The sequence below is a fragment of the Pagrus pagrus genome (genome assembly GCF_965226575.1).
Source record: "Pagrus pagrus genome assembly, chromosome: 16".
Lineage (NCBI taxonomy): Eukaryota > Metazoa > Chordata > Actinopteri > Spariformes > Sparidae > Pagrus > Pagrus pagrus.
The window spans coordinates 23,575,806-23,594,285 of record NC_140200.1 but is presented as its reverse complement, the minus strand read 5'-3'; the positions used below and the strand labels follow the sequence as shown (position 1 = coordinate 23,594,285).

The following is an 18,480-nucleotide window of genomic DNA, read 5'->3' as shown; positions in this document are numbered from 1 at the left end:
ACATCTTGTGCCCTCCAGATTGTTTCCTCTGAGCACAAGATGAATTCCAGCGTGCAGAAAACATCATTTAAAGCAACAATATGTGTTTTTTTTTGGAGACAGATGGTTAATTGTTGAGTCTCATCCTCAGGTCGTCAAATACTGACGCTTTGGGTTGGTGACTTGGGTCAACCGAAGCTACGTTTAACTGTGATGCTACAGTTGAATTGAATGGAGAAAAACAAAGTGTCCATGTGTTACATGAATAAATTGGTTTTACAACAAAATCACTAAAACATATAGTAAGTCTTTGTTAAAGGGTCGTGATGCCTCTCACAAGATTGAAATCAAACACAGAGCTGCTGAAACACGTCAGGAGTTTATAGATGTCATTTCTTGGAGACAGGGTTGCTACAAGACTGGGCCATGAAAAGAAGTAATGCTGCCTGATAAGTGGAAGAAGTTGTCATTGTTCTTTATTGATTCAGATTAATGAAGGAATGTGAGCTTCATTTCATTTTCTCTCAAAAACCAGCAGACGTGCAGTGAATCTGGGTTTCTCTGGGCCCTTTGGCCTGTGCCTGGTTTGTGATCCGGTCTTGGTGCTGTCCTGACAACAAGCATTTACTCCAGTGAACACCCACCGTCTGCTGCAGTCTGGACTTCAGCTTCTCCTCCGTCATGGCAGAGTGAAATCAGAGAGTCAAGTTCTCGCTGTTTTTCTATCTTTCAGCTTGACTGGAAAGAACTGGTTTCTTTGCTACTTGACATTTTTTGACAGGATGCCAGGTTAGCGTTCACCTGATGCCACACCTACAGAAGACAAGGCAGGTTTATTTATACAGCAGCATTCACACACACGCGATACCAAGTGCTTCACAGGAGCACAGAAATACAGCAGAATTCACATGCATTTAAAAGACCAAAAAAACAAGAAGCAAATACATAGTGACAGATTTAAATAAAGTTGTGTATGATATTTCAAAATCTATCCTTTGACACAGGAAACCTCTGCGGTGATGTGCTCCACCCTCTTGGTTAGCGCGGAGAAGCTTATGCAGGGACGGTTGATCTTTTACTAAGATACATGAGCACTTCAAAAAGTGAAAGTGCAGTTGATGTTTCCAGTTCGGCCTCATACTGACTCTCTAACAAACAGAGGGTTCATTAAGTTAAAGCTAATGTTTTTGTATAAGGTTATTATGTAATTTTTTTAAATGCTCTTTGGCTCTGATGCAGCATGTAATCTGCAAGGTAACTAAAGTTATTTAGTAAATGTACTTAGTTACATCCCTCACTGTCTCCACATCAGCTCTCTTTATGACAACATAACTGTAGATTAACACATTTAATTGGATGTGTTCTGCTTTCTGTTGCAGCTCCCCCCTCTGGAACGAGGGAGTAGTGCAGTTAATTTCCACATGTTTCTGATGAACAGTAGAAGTTTATATTGCAGAGTGAAGTTCTGCTTATTACCACTAATATCAGCTGTGTCATTTTATAATAAATGAAGTGGATCAGATCTGAACACAGTCTGGATTCAGTCGAGGCTTTACTGAATCTTCTGGACTGACTTGTGTCTGGATTCTGGTGCAAAGTCAGCAGCTTCATATTTCATCTTTATATAATGTTTGATATTAAAAAGATGTGTTAAACATGCTGATTCTACACTTTATATTCATTAATCGTGTCTGCAAAACAATTAGAAGGACACAGAAATATAAAAATATCTTGATTTTTACAGAAAACAAACAAATCCTGTTTTTGACTTTAAAGTATGTGAAGTTTGTCAGAGTTTTATGTGAGACCCTGCTGGTTTTCACATCACATGATCAACACAGACACATGAAGTCAACCTGTGGAGCTTTTTCTCACACACATCATTGTTGAAGCTGACGTCATCAGCACCGTTCATGTTCTGTTGCTCCTGCTGGAGCTGCTCTCTGCCAGCAGATGTCACCATTTCCACTGGTTTGTGTGAATGGATCCAGGCTCTGTGTGCAGTACTGAACTGGTGACGTCAATACTTTCCTTCTGACTGACTTCATTTTACAAACATCTCAAGTGTCATTATAATTGAATTGAACTTGATTTAAAAGATTGTTTCGGTGAGCTTGTTCTGGGTTTTAGTGTTTGTTTGACATATTTGTATTATATTTTGATGTGTTTTATGTTCACGTCTGTTTATGTTGAGTGCTTCTTCAGGCTTTTTCCCTTCAGAACAACAACAAAGTTAAAGCCCCAGTTGAAATGATCAGTATGGAGCCGTGATCACTACATGCAGTCACATGAGAAGTGAAATCAAGTGTAAAGTGTCGCCACTGTTATGAACTATTGAGTCTTTGTTAGTGTTATAAAGAGTCCAGTTCAGACCTGCTCTATATGAAAAGAGCCCTGAGATAACTTCTTTTATCGCTTGTCTCTATAGAAATAAAAGTGACTGGACTCTGGGTCTGTTCTGACTTTGAATAAAACTTGACCAGGCTAAGTCTCACTTTGCTAAATCCACATCAAAAATCAATTTGTGTCAAATAAAAGCAGCTGGACTGTCATTTTGAGCTCAATCCAACATGAGAGTAAAGGTGTGGAGCAACAGCTGACACTAAACTGTGTTTAGAGAAAACTAAAGATTTAAAGAAATGTTTCACATGAATCTTGTTCAGACACCAGAACACTCAGCAGGAATTAGTCTCATGGACATCTGTGGTATCTTATAGATTAATAATATTTCTCTTTCCTGTTTGCTTCTTGAATACAAAACATGTTGATGTTTTCTCTGGCTCCTCAGTCTTCATTCTGTCTCCACAACAATATCCATGTTTGCTTGCTGCCAGTCGTCTTCTTCACTGTTTCCTGACACATCGCTGCATCTGGTGGTGTGTTGTGTGACAAAACGTCTGTTTTAAATTCAACATGTAGAAAAAGATGTTTTCTCCACATATTTTTGAGTTTATTTAGTTTAGTATTTTGAGTGAAAACGTGAAGAGATGTCCTGAAACGTACTGTAGCTTCCATCTTCCAAATGAGTTTGTGATGATGTGTGTTTTTATGAAGAGTTGAACGGGAAAGTGACAAAGTTGTTCTGGTTTTACAAAGACGACTGCAGCAGCAACATGTCTGTGAAGAAGCTGTTCCAGGACAAAGCTCACGTTGAAGAGCTGAACGTTACCAAATACTTCTTCAGCTCATCTGCAACCACAAACAGTGTTCAAGGGAGGTGAACTCAGCTGAGTAGGGGAAGTTTGTCTAACATAGTCTGCTGTGTTTGGTTTATCTATGTTAGTTTGAGCTGTTCAAGCAGAGGGAGGTCATTATGGAGAAAGCCTCTACTGAAGTAGAGCACATGTGATTTCCAGTAAATGACCAGTGGAGGAGCAACACAGGGAGGGGACATGATGTGTTCAGACTCCATTTTACTGTGGTCAAGCCCACCATCACTCCGTTATTTTGAGGTGCCTGTATATAGTAGATATTACGGTAATGCAGTTCAAGAACAGAACTCAAAATAAAAGCATTGACCCATGAATGCAATTTCATATGTATTCAGTCAGTTAGTCGGTTAATTAATTGATCAATTAGTTAATAAATTGAGCATTTAAGTAATTTATTCATTGATTATTTACTTAATTCATTTTACCAATTCACAGCCATTCACAGCCATCAGACTGCTTAACCTGGACACTTAACAACCACTTGTTTGCTTTTGTAAATATCTTATTGATTTTTGTAAATATCTTGTGTTTTTCTACTTATTTTCTATTTAATATTTCTATGCATATTTTTATTCTTACTTGTACTTTGCACCTCGAGCTGTTGTAATATGTTAATTTCCCCCGTTGTGGGATAAATAAAGACAATCTTAATCTTAATCTTAACCAATGTAGGGCTTTAATTTTGAGGTTCCTCATCAGAAGCTCCTGATATTGTGTTTATTTTTACATTTGACTAATTATTCACACAATTGAAATGCCACGGCCTCCATCTTTTAAGGCTTCAATGTGATCAGAATTATGATGGTAACATGAATTAAGTAAATTATTAATGAATGAATTCCTTAAATGCTCACTTAATTAATTAACTAATGATCAATTAATTCATCAATTAATTAACTGACTGACTGAATACATGTGAAATTGCGCTCATAGGTCAATGCTTTTATTTTGTATTCGGTTCTTGCACAGCATTACCGTAATATCTACTATATACAGGCAGTAGTGGCACTACTATATACAGGCAGGATTCTGGAGTGAAGGCGGGCTTGGCCACAGTTCCATTTAGAGTCAACAGAGCAGCTGGAGGAGGAAAAGACGTCTGAGGCAGGGTGAGTTTTATTTCAACATTATTGTTTTACAGTCAAAATCTCTGATTCTGAATTCTGAATTCTGGTGTTGCAAAGTCTCTGATTTATCTGTGAGTACAGCGGGATTGGCAACAAAATTCACATTGAACAAGCGACAACAAGCTCATATTTAAAGAAAACTGACCAGGAACTGGAAGTTTTTTAGTGTGTGTGTGTGTGTGTGTGTGTGTGTCTGGGTTGAACCTCTTCAACAGACTTTTCTCATGACCCTTGTGCTCTGACCTCAGTCAGTGTTATGTTGCTTATTTCTCAGACTGACTCAAGTCCAGAAGCAACAGCAGTTTTGTTTTATGAATGTTATTGTCAATATTTTGTCTGCCGCTTCAGGTTCACCTGACAAAATAGTTTAACAGTAAAAGGTTTTCACTAATAAAGCCTCGATTAAAGTCTGTTTTATGGACTTGGACTTCACTGTTCACTCATTGAAGATATTGTGTTATATATATATTGTACCAAAGTATCCTGTACTGTCCTGTTGGTCAGAAGGATCCAGATTGCTGTTTCAGCATTAACATATTTTGTTATAACTCAACACTAAGAACTAGATTCTTTTAGACATTTAACCTCTGACATTTAAAGGCTGAAACCCAGTTGCAAAGACACAAAATGTTTTCTGTAGAAATTTCAAGTGAAAGATTCCAGAACAAACATTTTATTAGAGTTTTTGCATCATTTCCAATTTAACATGAGTTGTTATAAAACTATTTAAAAACATATTAAGAGCTGTTATTTATTCAGACCTGCCAACATGTATGCATTTTTTGTACTCTGTTCAATCTAGTTCAATCTATGAAGTTGATTCTGCCGCTGAGCCACAACAATCTGCATGTAAGTGGAGTGAAAAGCTTTTGGCCAATTAGAGCGCTACATTTCAGGTCCATTTCAGGTCCTTCCTTCCTGCTGCTCTCAGAGTCTACAACCAGCACTGCTCCCAATAGACCTCACTGTGCACTGTGCAATAAAAAACTCTGCACATATCCACACACTTTCTGGCTTGCACAAATTGGACAATTTTTAATATCCATATTTATTATTTATTGTTTGTAAATAAAAATACCAACTGTTTAAACTTACACTGTCCATTTTATAAATAATAAATACTATGTCATATTGTAAATGCTAATTTCATATTGTAGATATTATGTATATACCAGTTAAATTCTATTTCTTATCTCTCATTATATTGTTTATTTTTTACTTTTATTACTGTTTAAGTGTGATACTGTCCTTTGGCTGCTGTGACAAAGAAATTTCCCGATTTGCGGGACAAATAAAGGAATTCTGATTCTGATTCTGATTCTGATTTCAACACCCTCGCCCGCCTGCCCCTCCAAGCCAAATGCTTCGCGCGTTCAATTCAGTGCCTCAAGCAAGCCAGGGTGTCCGGATAACCGATAACCATCCCTATAGTTCTCAGCCAACGCAAATAGCATTGAAAAGGTAAAATTAAGACGTTGAGTTTACCCAACGGTGTTGTTAACCAAAGTTCATCGATGTTGTGTATGTGTTGCAAATAGTAGGCTAACCTTAACGTTTCTCCGAATCAATTACTAGCCCTTTTCACACAGAGACGCCGCATGAAAGACGTTCTCATAAAATTTCTTGAAGGTTGGCAGTCTGTTTATTGTAGGACTAGTCAACGAATTTAAAGTAGACAAAGCAATTATTGTCATAAAGTGACCTCACTAAAAACCTGAGCAGTGATCCAGGTACATGACAACAATAAAGAAATAACGTCTGCAGGAAGGAAGTGGAGACTTTGAGTGGACAGAGCAGGACATCATACTGAGGGACGTCCCTTTAACTAGACATAGACATGGCCGATCTTTGTAAATGTCACTTTTGTTTAGCATCACATTGGGTGATGAGTCTGCAGGCTTCACCATCTCCATTTTACACCCTCCTCCACTGCATCTTGTTTCACCTGTTTGTCTTCCTTGTCTTCATGTTGTTCTCCTTCCATGTGCTACATATTTACCTCAGTGCTTTCTGAAGTACAGAAGATGAGTGATTGTGTGGAGGAAGAGGAAGACAGAGCAAAGTCTCCAGTCTCCAGCTGTCTGTCTTTGAAGAGTGACCGGTCCAAAGAACCACCTCAGAACTTCAGTAATGAACCTGGACCCTCAAACACACAGTAAGAAGACTGCCATGTTTTTATTCACCAAACTGTCAGTATCAGCAATGTGTGTATTTAGAACTGCATATTGATAATTTAACAGTGATTCACATCAAATGAATACAAACATGTTGGTGTTTCCAGAAGTCACGACCAAGTCAGTACCAAAGAGCCAAGAATTACAACTTTCACTGAATGTCAGGATGAGGAAACTGGAAACTGTCCCAAAATCTTCACTCTGAGATTGTTTTTACCTTCATAAAACCTTTTTTATCAAACACAATTGTTGACAAAAGAAAAAGGATTTTCCTTTATCTCTTCAGAAAGACAGAAGGAAGTGTTTCTGTGGAGGAGCAGCTGTCCTGTTGTGCTTTGTGTGAGGACGTCCTGAAGGATCCAGTCTCAACCAGCTGTGGACACTGGTTCTGCAGACAGTGCATCACCTCATACTGGGACCAGTCTGCTTCACCAGGAGACTCCACCTGTCCCCAGTGTGGAGAAAGATCCAGAACAAGAGCTGCACTGCAGACAGTCAGTCAGACTTACACTGTACAAAGTAAGACTGTACATCTGTCTGCTGATGTCTTCACGTCTGGAAAAAAGGAACTGTTTTATTTAATCAAGATTCTTGCTCTCAATTTAATCCCAGAATATTTTTTCTCTTTCAGCTGATAGTGTTCTGCAGGAGGCTTTAGATGAACATAAGATCAGTCTGAGGAGGAGATGTGAACATGTGCCTGAAGGAGGTGATGAAACAGGAAGTGGAACCCTCCTCAACAGGATCTACACTGAGATCTACATCACAGAGGGACAGAGTGAGGAGGTTAATACCCAACATGAGGTGAGGCAGCTAGAGACAGCTTCCAAGATGGTGACCCTCCATGACACTCCAATCAAGTGCTGCGACATCTTTAAAGCCTCACCTGACCAACAGAGACACATCAGAGTGGTTCTGACCAACGGCGTCGCTGGCGTTGGAAAAACCTTCTCAGTGCAGAAGTTCACTCTGGACTGGGCAGAGAGCTCCGAAAACCAAGATGTCAGTCTGCTGGTTCTGCTTTCATTCAGGGAGCTGAACCTGATTAGACATAAGCAGTACAGTCTTCTCAGGCTGCTCCATGTTTTCCATCCAACATTAAAGAAGGTGACAGCAGAGAAGCTCGCTGTCTGTAAACTTCTGTTCATCTTTGACGGCCTGGATGAAAGCAAACTTTCACTGGATTTCAAGAACAGGAAGGTCGTGTCTGATGTCACACAGAAGTCATCAGTCAGCGTGCTGCTGACAAACATCATCAAGGGGAAGCTGCTTCCTTCGGCTCTCGTCTGGATAACTTCCCGACCTGCAGCAGCCAATCAGATCCCTCCTTCATGTGTTGACAGGGTAGCAGAGATACGAGGCTTCACTGACAACCAGAAGGAGGAGTACTTCAGGAGGAGGTTCAGTGATGAAGATCTATCCAGCAGAATCATCTCACACATCAAGACCTCCAGGAGCCTCCACATCATGTGTCTGATCCCAGTCTTCTGCTGGATCACTGCTACAGTTCTGGAGCACATGTTGACTACAGACCAGAGAGGAGAGCTGCCCAAGACCCTGACTGACATGTACTCACACTTCCTGCTGGTTCAGACAAAGAAGAACAAGAACAAGTATGATGAGGGACGTAAGACAAGTCCACAGGAGCTGACGGCAACTGACAGGGAAGTTCTTCTGAAGCTGGGGAGGCTGGCGTTTGAACATCTGGAGACAGGAAACATCATGTTCTACCAAGAAGACCTGGAGCGGTGTGGTCTTCATGTCACAGAGGCCTCGGTGTACTCAGGAGTTTGTACAGAGATCTTCAGAAGAGAGAGTGTGATCCTCCAGAAAACAGTCTACTGCTTTGTTCATCTGAGCGTTCAGGAGTTTCTGGCTGCGGTCTACAAGTTCTACTGTTACACCAGCAGGAACACGAAGGTCCCGGAGGCTTTCCTAAGAGAGTGTTTTGGTGGAGGCATTGCTGGCCATGAGACCCGTTACTTATCCCTGGGTGGCTTCTTGAGGAGCATCATGAAAAAATCCCTTGAAAGTAAAAATGGTCACCTGGACTTGTTTGTTCGCTTCCTTCATGGCCTCTCTCTGGAGTCCAACCAGAGACTTTTAGGAGGTCTGCTGGGACGGACAGACAACAGTCCAGAAATCACCCAGAGAGCCATCAACAACCTGAAGAAGGTGAACAGAGATGATGTCTCTCCTGACAGAAGCATCAGCATCTTCCACTGTCTGATGGAGATGAACGACCACTCAGTTCATCAGGATATCCAAGAGTTCCTGAAGTCAGAGAACAGATCAGAGAAGAACCTCTCTTTGTTCCACTGCTCAGTTCTGGCCTACACGCTGCAGATGTCAGAGGAGGTTCTGGATGAGTTGTACCTGTGGAAGTACAACACATCAGAGGAGGGACGACAGAGACTGATTCCAGCTGTGAGGAACTGCAGGAAGGCTGTGTGAGTCCAGATGTGATTATCAACATTATAAATCAGTGTAGATTAGCACTTCAATTCTTCAGATATACAAACTATTAAATAATTTATTTTGAAATAGCGCTTACATTTTTAAATACAATTTGGATTATTTAAAAAAAATGTTTCACTTACCATGAGTGCAACAATGTAGATTTTTCAGTTGGATGTGTTTATAGCTGTCAGGTTGTTGAACTCAGTTATTCCATTTATTTCTAATGATCATTAAATTTGACAGTTTTTCTTCTATTAATCTTTTTTTGGGTAATAGAAGAAACCCTGGTGAAACTACTGAAAGAGGTTTTTTTAACCACTATACTTAATAGTTTAAAATAAGATCCTTATCATTTTTCATGTGATGTTTCTAAAGTCCTTGAGAATTTCTTTCATGCAGTTGTTATCATTATGTCGGTTTAGAGACATTTCACAGTGAGCAAATGGACCAAAAAGTTCCAGCTCAAATTAAAGGTTCTACTTTACCTTTTATAACTGACATGAGATTTTTTTCTTAATTGACTCGTATTTAGTTTTAATCTTTTACATATTTTTGTTCTGTAGAATCAGAATCAGCTGTATTTGGCCAAATATGTGTGGACATACAAGGAATTGACTGCAGTTTATCATTGCTCTTAGTGTAGTTACACAGAAGAGACATTCAGCTGGAAAGGAATACACCAAAACTGAACAAAGAAATGGATGAAACGTGAAGAATAAAGAATTGTGAATGGTCAGGACTGCAGTGTACAATAGCATCTGAAAAGACAGTAGGTGTATAAATCAAAATCACCAATGCCAATACCAAAAAAGTCTAAATCATATAAGTCTTTATAGAAGTCAACTGATCTGTATTAGCTGGCAAAATATTAATCACTTAAATGTAGATTTCTAAGATGGTTTTTCAAACTTCAAACTCATCCATGTTGAATTCGGGGGGTGCACGATCATTCAGCACCATGATTTGTGGAGCCTACATTCTCGACACAAGACATGTAACAATGTTAATTTTGGCACTCTCACCCTCATGCTAACGCTGTGTTGGGCATTAGCTAATTTAACTTTTTGGAAAAAGACATAGGATCAGATCACACTGACGCTGTGGACATTATGGAAACCCAAATGTAACTACATTTTCTCTTCCTTCATCTGCAATATTAAAATAAAACAAAGATTTAAGGTCTGCAGGTTTAGAGAGTGATGAGAATAACTGTTTCATGTCAAACACAGGTAAGGTAAAGGTTTGCTGAACCACTGATGTAAATAGCAAATGTTAATCAGAACAGAATGTTTCAAACTGTTTTGACATCAAATGCCTGATGTAAATATAGTGTCCTCTTTCATACTAACATTTTTGTAATATCTGTGTCATGACAGACTTTATGGCTGTGGACTCTCAGAGACTCACTGTGAAGTTGTGGCCTCAGCTCTGAAGTCCAACCCCTCCCATCTGAGAGAGCTGGACCTGAGTCACAACAGCCTGCAGGATTCAGGAGTGAAGCTACTGTCTGTTGGACTGGAGAGCCAAAACTGTGCTCTAGAGACTCTGAGGTCAGTTCATTGTCTTGTTTTTCCATATATTCAATACAAACCATTCACTGAGACTTAAACAGTTTAGTTAATTCTTTGAGACATTTTCTGTGTGCCTAAATGGCTCCATCCTGTGGTGTTCAGAGGATGATGCACTGAAAGACTATACTTGTTTTGTCACTTTGTGTATTTTACAGTGTTGAACCTGCATCCTGTTGGGTTCAGGTGTTTGGAGTTTCCATTTTCTAAACTTCTTCATTTTAAACCTTTAGCTCTGAACAGATTATTAAACACTGAATGATTTCAAGCAGGAACATTGTCTTCTAAACTTACATCATTTGTTCTTTATTCAGATTGTGGAGCTGCAGTTTGACAGAGATCAGCTGTGCTTTTCTGGCCTCAGCTCTGAAGTCCAGCCCCTCCCACCTGAGAGAGCTGGACCTGGATTACAACAACCTGAAGGATTCAGGAGTGAAGCTGCTGTGTGATTTTCTGCAGAGTCCAAACTGTAGACTGGAGAGTCTGAGGTCAGTTCACTGACTCTGTTACTGCTACCTACTATTTGAGTTTACGTTCATACATAACTTACATTGATAAAGTTATAGATTTCCTTTGGTTCATATTTTCAATAGGGCCCGACCGATTTATCGGCGAGCCGATTAAATCGGCCGATTATAGCCCGTTTGAGACTAATCGGTAATCGGCCAAAACTCGCCGATTGTCGCCAATATTTTCAGAAATAAAATGCGGGGAATAAGACTTGGTTTTACTTTGAAAATGTTCCCCCATTTGAAAAGATCCCCCGACATTAGGCTATTTATCCTGTAGAGGGCGCACCTACCTCATAACAAACTCCATCCACTATCCACTAACCACCTCATAACACAGCAGAGTGGGGGGGGAGGCGAGTAGTTGAAAACGCTTTTCTGGTCCGAGTTTGATTCATGATAAATCCGGTATATTACTGAGATGATCAGTTGGTCTTCCTGTCGGCGTGAAGAGCAGTAGCCTACAGTATATCGAGTGTTTCTGACTTTTTTTTTTTTTAAACGTTATGATGTACGTGAGTTAGGTTTTTTATTTTTATTTAGGCTATTTATTTTAGAGGATGACGAGTGTGTGAGTGCGGGAGGTTGACAAATCAGACTCACAATCACACCCGCTACAGTCTGAATAATAAGCAGAGAAGAATTAGTTTATCATCTTTATTACAGTTAAAATAAATAGCCAGGGGTGTAGTGTAGGCCATATTATTAATATGCTGCTTGACTCAGCAATAAAAAGGATTTGAAATTATTTTTCTGCCTTTAATTCTTTGCAGAAGTGTCTGAAAGGCTCAAAAGCAGCCATTTGTTAAAAAAAAACAAGTAAATATGTAGATATATTACTTAAATTAATAACATTTTAAAACTTTATAAAAAAAAATAAAAAATCTGCCGATTAATTGGTTATTGGATTTTTTCCCCCTAATAATCGGCATCGGCCCCAAAAAACCCATATCGGTCGGGCCCTAATTTTCAATTTTCAACTAAATTTCTTCTTCAGTCACAGAGGACTTCTGTTTCTTCAAGAAACTGTAGAAAATGTTCAGTTAGTTGTTAAAGTTAATTAATGTCTATAATTTAATCTGGTAACAGAAGAACTGAACTAACATTTGATTTAAATTGATAAAGCTGAGAAGCTGAAGTAGAAATGTTTTGATTTCTGTTGATGTCAATGTGTTTTCACAAATAATGTCTGATCATTGATATTGATCCTACAGAACACACACAGATCAAAGCATATTTTCAAAAGAAGATGTTTAAAAGAAAATTCAGTTTTTTCTCCTCTAATAACAGACCTGACTGAGATCAGCAGCATGTTATTAATCTGTGTTGACATGAACCGCTGTATGAATGTTGTGCTGACATGTGGATGATGTCTGTAGAAGGCTGATGATGATCCACATTAACACAATGACAAAGTTACTCCACTAATTTTAGAGAAAAGCTCATTGATGAGGACACAGTAATGTTGAGCTACACATTTAACAACTGAACATATCTGATTGGATTATCAATGGATTTTTATCTCCGTCATTTATTCTTTCTTCAGTTTGATAGGCTGCAGTTTGTCAGAGATCAGCTGTGCTTCTTTGGCCTCGGCTCTGAGGTCCAACCCCTCCCATCTGAGAGAGCTGGACCTGAGGAAGAACAGCCTGATTAGGGGTTCAGAAGTGGATCTGCTGTTATATTTTCTACAGAGTCCAAACTGTAGACTGAAGATTCTGAGGTCAGTTCACTGACTCTGTTACTTCTGTAAAGGACATCAACATAGTGCATGTTGGTCTAATCACTCTAATCATTTTAGAGAAAAGCTCATTGATGAGGACACAGTAATGTTGAGCTACACATTTAACAACTGAACACATCTGATTGGATTATAAATTGATTTTTGTCTCCATCATTTGTCCTTTATTCAGATTGTGGGGCCGCATTCTGAAAGTGAGTAGCTGTGATTCTCTGGCCTCAGCTCTGGGGTGCGACCCCTCCCTTTTGAGAGAGCTGGAGCAGAGGCACAACAATCTGCAGGACTCAGACATGGCACTGCTGCTGTGTGATCTGAACGAGAGTCCAGACTGGAGACTGTCGATTTCGAGGTCAGTAGAGGGTTGGAGTCAGTTCATGTTGGTTTTAGCAGTATTGTACTAAACACAGTATCAAAGTAAAGATCCAGTATTTCCTGCTTTCCTCAGTGAAGCTGTGAGAGGAGAACGGTGACAGGCTTCATGATTGGACAGAAAGACAGAGAGAGAGCGGTCAGCCAATCAGACAAGCCAGAAGCTTGTTGTGATCATGTGTTTGAGTTGATGTGAAGATGACTGTTGTTGTGTTCATGTCTACAGGAAATAAAGCTGGATCACAGCTGACAGCATCACAGGATGTAGACAGTGTCCTCATTCATCAAACTGTCGGAGCATCAAATCTGATCTCAAAGTGTTTGTTCTCTCATTTCAACACTGAACAACTGATCAGTTCATCTTGGTCACAGCTCTCAGATCAGTCTGACTGAAGCCTGCAAATCACTGGCTCTTATTTCAAAGAATCATCATTACATTTAGTAACCATGTGGTCTGTATACAGACCAGAACCTCTGTTGATGTTTTACTGTTCAGTGTAGGACCTTTAACGTTATATTTATATCTGCCCATGTGTCATTTGATTTGTCCAAATATTTTTATAACAGACTCCATATTTACATATTTGTCATGTAATGTTTCCAAAGTAGATGAAATATTTAAATGTAGTGAGACTCTGGTTTTTAACAGCAGTAAATCATCATTAAAGTGAGCTGTGAGTATCTCTCTGTTTCTGCAGTAATGATGCGTTCAGGGACTGTCAGCTTTGTTTATTTCCACTGTGTCCTTCAGTGAAACCTGCAGAGTAAACACACTTGATGTCCAAAGTGTCTGCAGGTCTGTGAGCTTCACTCCAACACGTTAACATGAGAGCTGAAGGAAGCTGGCTACGCTACACAGCCGCTCCACTTGTGGTCTGAACAGGACTGAAGTCCTGCTGGTCTTTATATCACTGACTGACAGCTGATGGAGGGAGTCTCTGTAAACACTCATTTATCACTTCTACTGTCTCTCTGCTTCTCTCATCAGCTGGAGATTGCCGTGATCTCTCTCAGAGTGGTGAGAAAGGTGGAGGTGTTGAGAGGATCAGCTGTGTCCTGATGATCCAGAGAGGTTGAAGCAGCACCATCAGCTGGTGGGTGGAGAGGCTCTGACTGGGCCGTGTTACTGGGTGGTGGAGTGGAGAGGAGAGCTTCATCCAGCAGTGACTGACAGACCAATCACAACAAGTGGAGATGACTGTCAGTGCTGCAGTGTGAACTGCTCTGAGATCAGCTCCACTGTCACACACAATGTACCGTCCAGCATCATCCCTGTGTTCCTCTGGATGTGACAGAGTATCATCAGTGTATCTGGACTGCTCTGCTGCTGCTCTGTCCTTCTACACAGTCTCTGCAGACACACCGACACTCCTCCACTCCCTCTGCTCCACACTCAAACACCTCCTCCACCTGAAACCTGGATCTTTATTCTTTTATTCACTCACATCTTCTCCACACAAAGCGTCTCATTTTTCCTTGGTGCAGTTAATCTCCACATATTCCTGAATAACAGTGGAGATTAATGCAGCAGTCTGTGTATACTGCCACTGAAAAAGACATCAGTGATGTTGTAGAAAGGCTGCTCCTGGCTCTCCCATGAGACATGGGGACTTACGGCCCCTTCTCCCGCCCTCTACGGCAATCAACGGAGACTCCTACACCCAAGGCATCCGCTTCGCAAACGCCATCACTCACTGCCTCCCTGGTGCTACTGTCCCGCTCATCCTGGACAAACTCCCCGGTCTGCTGCGCTCGCTCCCATCCTCCGTTACCCGAGTGCTGATCCATGTAGGGTCAAATGACACGGCCCGCCAACAGTCCGAACTCACAAAAAAGTTTTTTAACGACCTTTTTAGCCTTTTAAAAACCAGCGAGAAGTCTGTTTTTATCAGTGGCCCCCTCCTGGCACGGTCCCATGGATCTGCGCGTTTAAGCAGAATCCTTGCCCTCAACACCTGGCTCCAGTCTGCATGTAGTGTCCACAACCTCGGTTTTATTGACAATTTTAACTTGTTCTGGACGGAGTCCACCTAAACCCCTCTGGCAACCAGCTGCTTGCAGCTAACATTCACTATGCTATCCAAACATCTCCACGTGCATGACTGTTTACCTGCCACACACCCCCCTCACTACCTTCCTGGTGTCATCATCATTCTTCTTCTACGGTCCCTTCCCACTCCATTCCCTCATATAACAACGCCCCCTACCGGCACCAGCGGCCCATACCCTGCCACCCGCAATCATCCATTCCAGTCATAATAAGCAATAGGCCATCACACAACACTCCAAATGGCGACAAATATAGACTAAATAGCAGGTGTTTGCTGTCAGTCCAAGCCCAAACAGCTGTGAAATCAGCTGATCTGTCTCCACCGATCCGGATGGCACTTCTGAATGCTCGTTCCATCTGCAACAAATCCCTCACTCTGAATGAACTTTTTATGAGTGAGAATATGGATTTCTTATTCCTAGTTGAGACGTGGCAGAGGGATAAGGAGTTTTTTCACCTAAAAGAGCTCTGTCCCCCTAGCTGCTCTGTTATCGGGACCCCCCGCTTGGAGCGCCATGGTGGAGGTCTCGCTGTTGTGCATCGCGACAGCCACCCGTGCAGACTGGTCAACTCTCAGCCTTTTTCCTCCTTTGAGTGTCAGATAATAAAAGCTGGGTTTTTAAACCCATTTTACTGTATTTTAATTTACCGGCCCTATAGGCGCCTTCTTTGCTGATTTTACAAACTTCCTATCCTCCATTATTAAACTAGAGAAAATTTTAATCATTGATGATTTTAACATCCATATTGATGATGTCACATGCAACACAGCTGCTGACTTCTTATCTATCACTGACTCTTTTAATTTCATCCAACATGTCTCTGGACCCACGCACATCAAGGGTCACACTCTGGACCTTGTTTTTTCATTAGGCCTAGACGTCAGGAACGTGCATGTGGAGGACTTCCAGGTCAGTGATCATAGCTGTGTGCTTTTTAATGTAAACCTTCCTGTAAATCCTTCCCCTTTGAAAATAAAATCCCAAAGGCGGATTATAAATCAGGATGTCGCTGATGGTTTCTCCTCTATGTTTGAGGCTCAATTACTGTCAAGAATTGATCACCCTGATGTCTTTATTCAGACCTTCAACAGGCACTGTATGACTATTTTAGATAAAGTTTCTGTGGTGAAAACCAGCAGTGCACCAGCAAACGCACCTCATCCCTGGATAAATTACTCTGCTCGTGCTCTTAGGAGAAACTGTCGAAAAGTGGAACGTCTGAGGAAGTTGACACAACTGGAGGTTCACAGACTCCACCTAAGGGAGCTTAGAGCCTCTTTAAATGATATGTTGAGGAACGCCAGGACCCAGTACTTTGCTCAAATCATCGCTTCTAATAAGAAAAATCCTAAGGTCTTATTTGACACAATCAGCTCCCTTGTCTCACCTGTTGTCTCACAAATTCCTGTGCACTCTAAAGCAGACCGCAATGAATTCCTTACCTACTTTTTGACTAAAATTAGAGACATTAGGGAGAATATTTCACCACTGCCTTCAATTGACCCTGCTGGCATATTTTCTGATCCTGCTGGTGAAATGCCCTCACCCTGTCCTTGGTCCTCTTTTAACCCGGTGAAGCTCCAGAACTTTACAGCTCTGCTGCAAAAAATGAAACCTTCCACATCTCCCTCTGATGTCCTCCCTACCAAGCTTTTTAAAACTGTCCTCAACTCAAATACGTGGTTGTCGAACCCATACTTAAAAAGCCATCCCTGGACCCATCACAACCCAAACACTATAGGCCAATCTGTTCTGTTGCTCTTATGCTCCCTGCATGAGCTAACAGGCAGCTAACACCTCCTCCAATCACCACAAGAAGTCGATGTCTGATTCAACTTGTTTATTGGTCATCAAGAGGTGGGTAAAACTGTAAAATATAAAATGTGGTAAGTAGTCTGTACATAGACTGTAAAAGAACACAAATCATATGTAAACATATGTGCAAGATAATAAAATAAATCCTTTTATTTGTATTCACAGGAGAAAACAACAAATAAGTATTAGTAAACAATACTATGTTCACGTCCACATGTAGTTTACAATCAATAACTCAAAACATGGCCGATTTACATGGCTACATATTACCCAATCAAATATGAATACATTACTCTTCCTATGAAATATTATTTGGACAAATAACAAAGAAGATACAAGATATGAATAAAACCAATAATTTGCCTACCGACAATGCTCTTTAAAGGCTGACGTGGAGCGGATGTTGGCGGATGGAGGAAGAACACACATGATCCTCCATGCTTCCCTATTTCCTTGGCTGAAATCTCGCGAGACTTTAGGTCACCTTATCAACGAGATTACGGTCTCTTAAAGACACGGTACACAAATGAACTGAAACATCTTAAATCTTACAACACACTACTTCCTACAAACATAACACAATCTCTAAGCTTCCTTTTATGTCCAAGATCCTGGAGAAAATAGTGGCAGAGGAACTTATAGTGTTCCTGGAGTCAAATAATGTCCTGGATAAATTTCAGTCAGGTTTCCGTTAGGGATGCACCGATATGAAAATTTTGGCCGATACCGATATCCGATATGAATTTTTCTGCTATGGCCGATAACCGATATTTACCGATATCGATATGTGTTTGTTTTTTTTAAGTTTCTGAGATGATAAAATTTTGTAAATTTTGTAAATCATGCAAACTGAATTTTTGAATGTCTTCCTTTATTTTCAGAATGCATTTTACTTCCAAATAACAAGGTTACAGGCTACCATAAAACATAAGTAACCAACTTTTACCACTTATCAAACATGCCAGTATTCATGGCAACGTGTTTTCAGCTCTGTGCACTAGACAGGCTAAATCAAAAATATCAAAAACATGTCCTGACTGTGAGTGCACATTTTTTCAACTTGCACTGTAATTTTCAAGTAAATGTCCAAACACTGAAACAATGTTTCTACCAAGCAAACATAAAAAAAACAAGTCAATTTCAAGACCCATCTATAAAAATGTTCAATCAAAATATGAGAACTGTGACATAACTGTAATTCAACAGACATGGTGGTCTTTGTACATTTTCCAACCTAAAGCAGCCACAATGTACTCAAAGTAAATGTCCCAAACACTGTAACTGTTTCCACCTAACACTGTACAGTAAGGTATAGTCCAGGCCTACTACATCAGCAAAGGCAGGTTTTTTTTGACAAAGAGAAGCATTTCTGCTTTCTCACACTGGATTCTGTTTCTCTTTTCATCAACAATATGTGATGCAGCAGAGAAGAGAAGCTCGCTGTCCACACTTGTACATGGAGCCGAAAGGTACT

At 40.4% G+C, this 18,480-nt stretch overlaps 2 protein-coding genes across 2 annotated transcripts in view; both read left to right on the top strand.

The window, feature by feature from the left end:
- The window catches only part of LOC311271426 (NLR family CARD domain-containing protein 3-like), a gene marked incomplete at its 5' end in the record, with an annotated part of 42,500 nt that extends 29,231 nt beyond the window's left edge, over positions 1–13,269 (top strand). Inside the window, 4 exons of the mRNA XM_084377070.1 lie at positions 10,329–10,502; positions 10,835–11,008; positions 12,576–12,752; positions 12,943–13,269. Coding sequence (XP_084233196.1) covers positions 10,329–10,502; positions 10,835–11,008; positions 12,576–12,752; positions 12,943–13,171 — 754 coding nt within the window. The 3' untranslated portion in view covers positions 13,172–13,269. The remainder of the gene's footprint in view (positions 1–10,328; positions 10,503–10,834; positions 11,009–12,575; positions 12,753–12,942) is intronic.
- LOC311271332 (NLR family CARD domain-containing protein 3-like) lies at positions 3,093–8,946 on the top strand (the record flags this gene model as incomplete). Its single annotated transcript, XM_084376946.1, has 4 exons — positions 3,093–3,196; positions 6,779–7,011; positions 7,124–8,268; positions 8,359–8,946. The coding sequence occupies 4 exons, from the start codon at positions 3,093–3,095 to the stop codon at positions 8,944–8,946; spliced, it is 2,070 nt and encodes a 689-aa protein (XP_084233072.1).
- Positions 13,270–18,480: the final 5,211 nt, after the last annotated feature.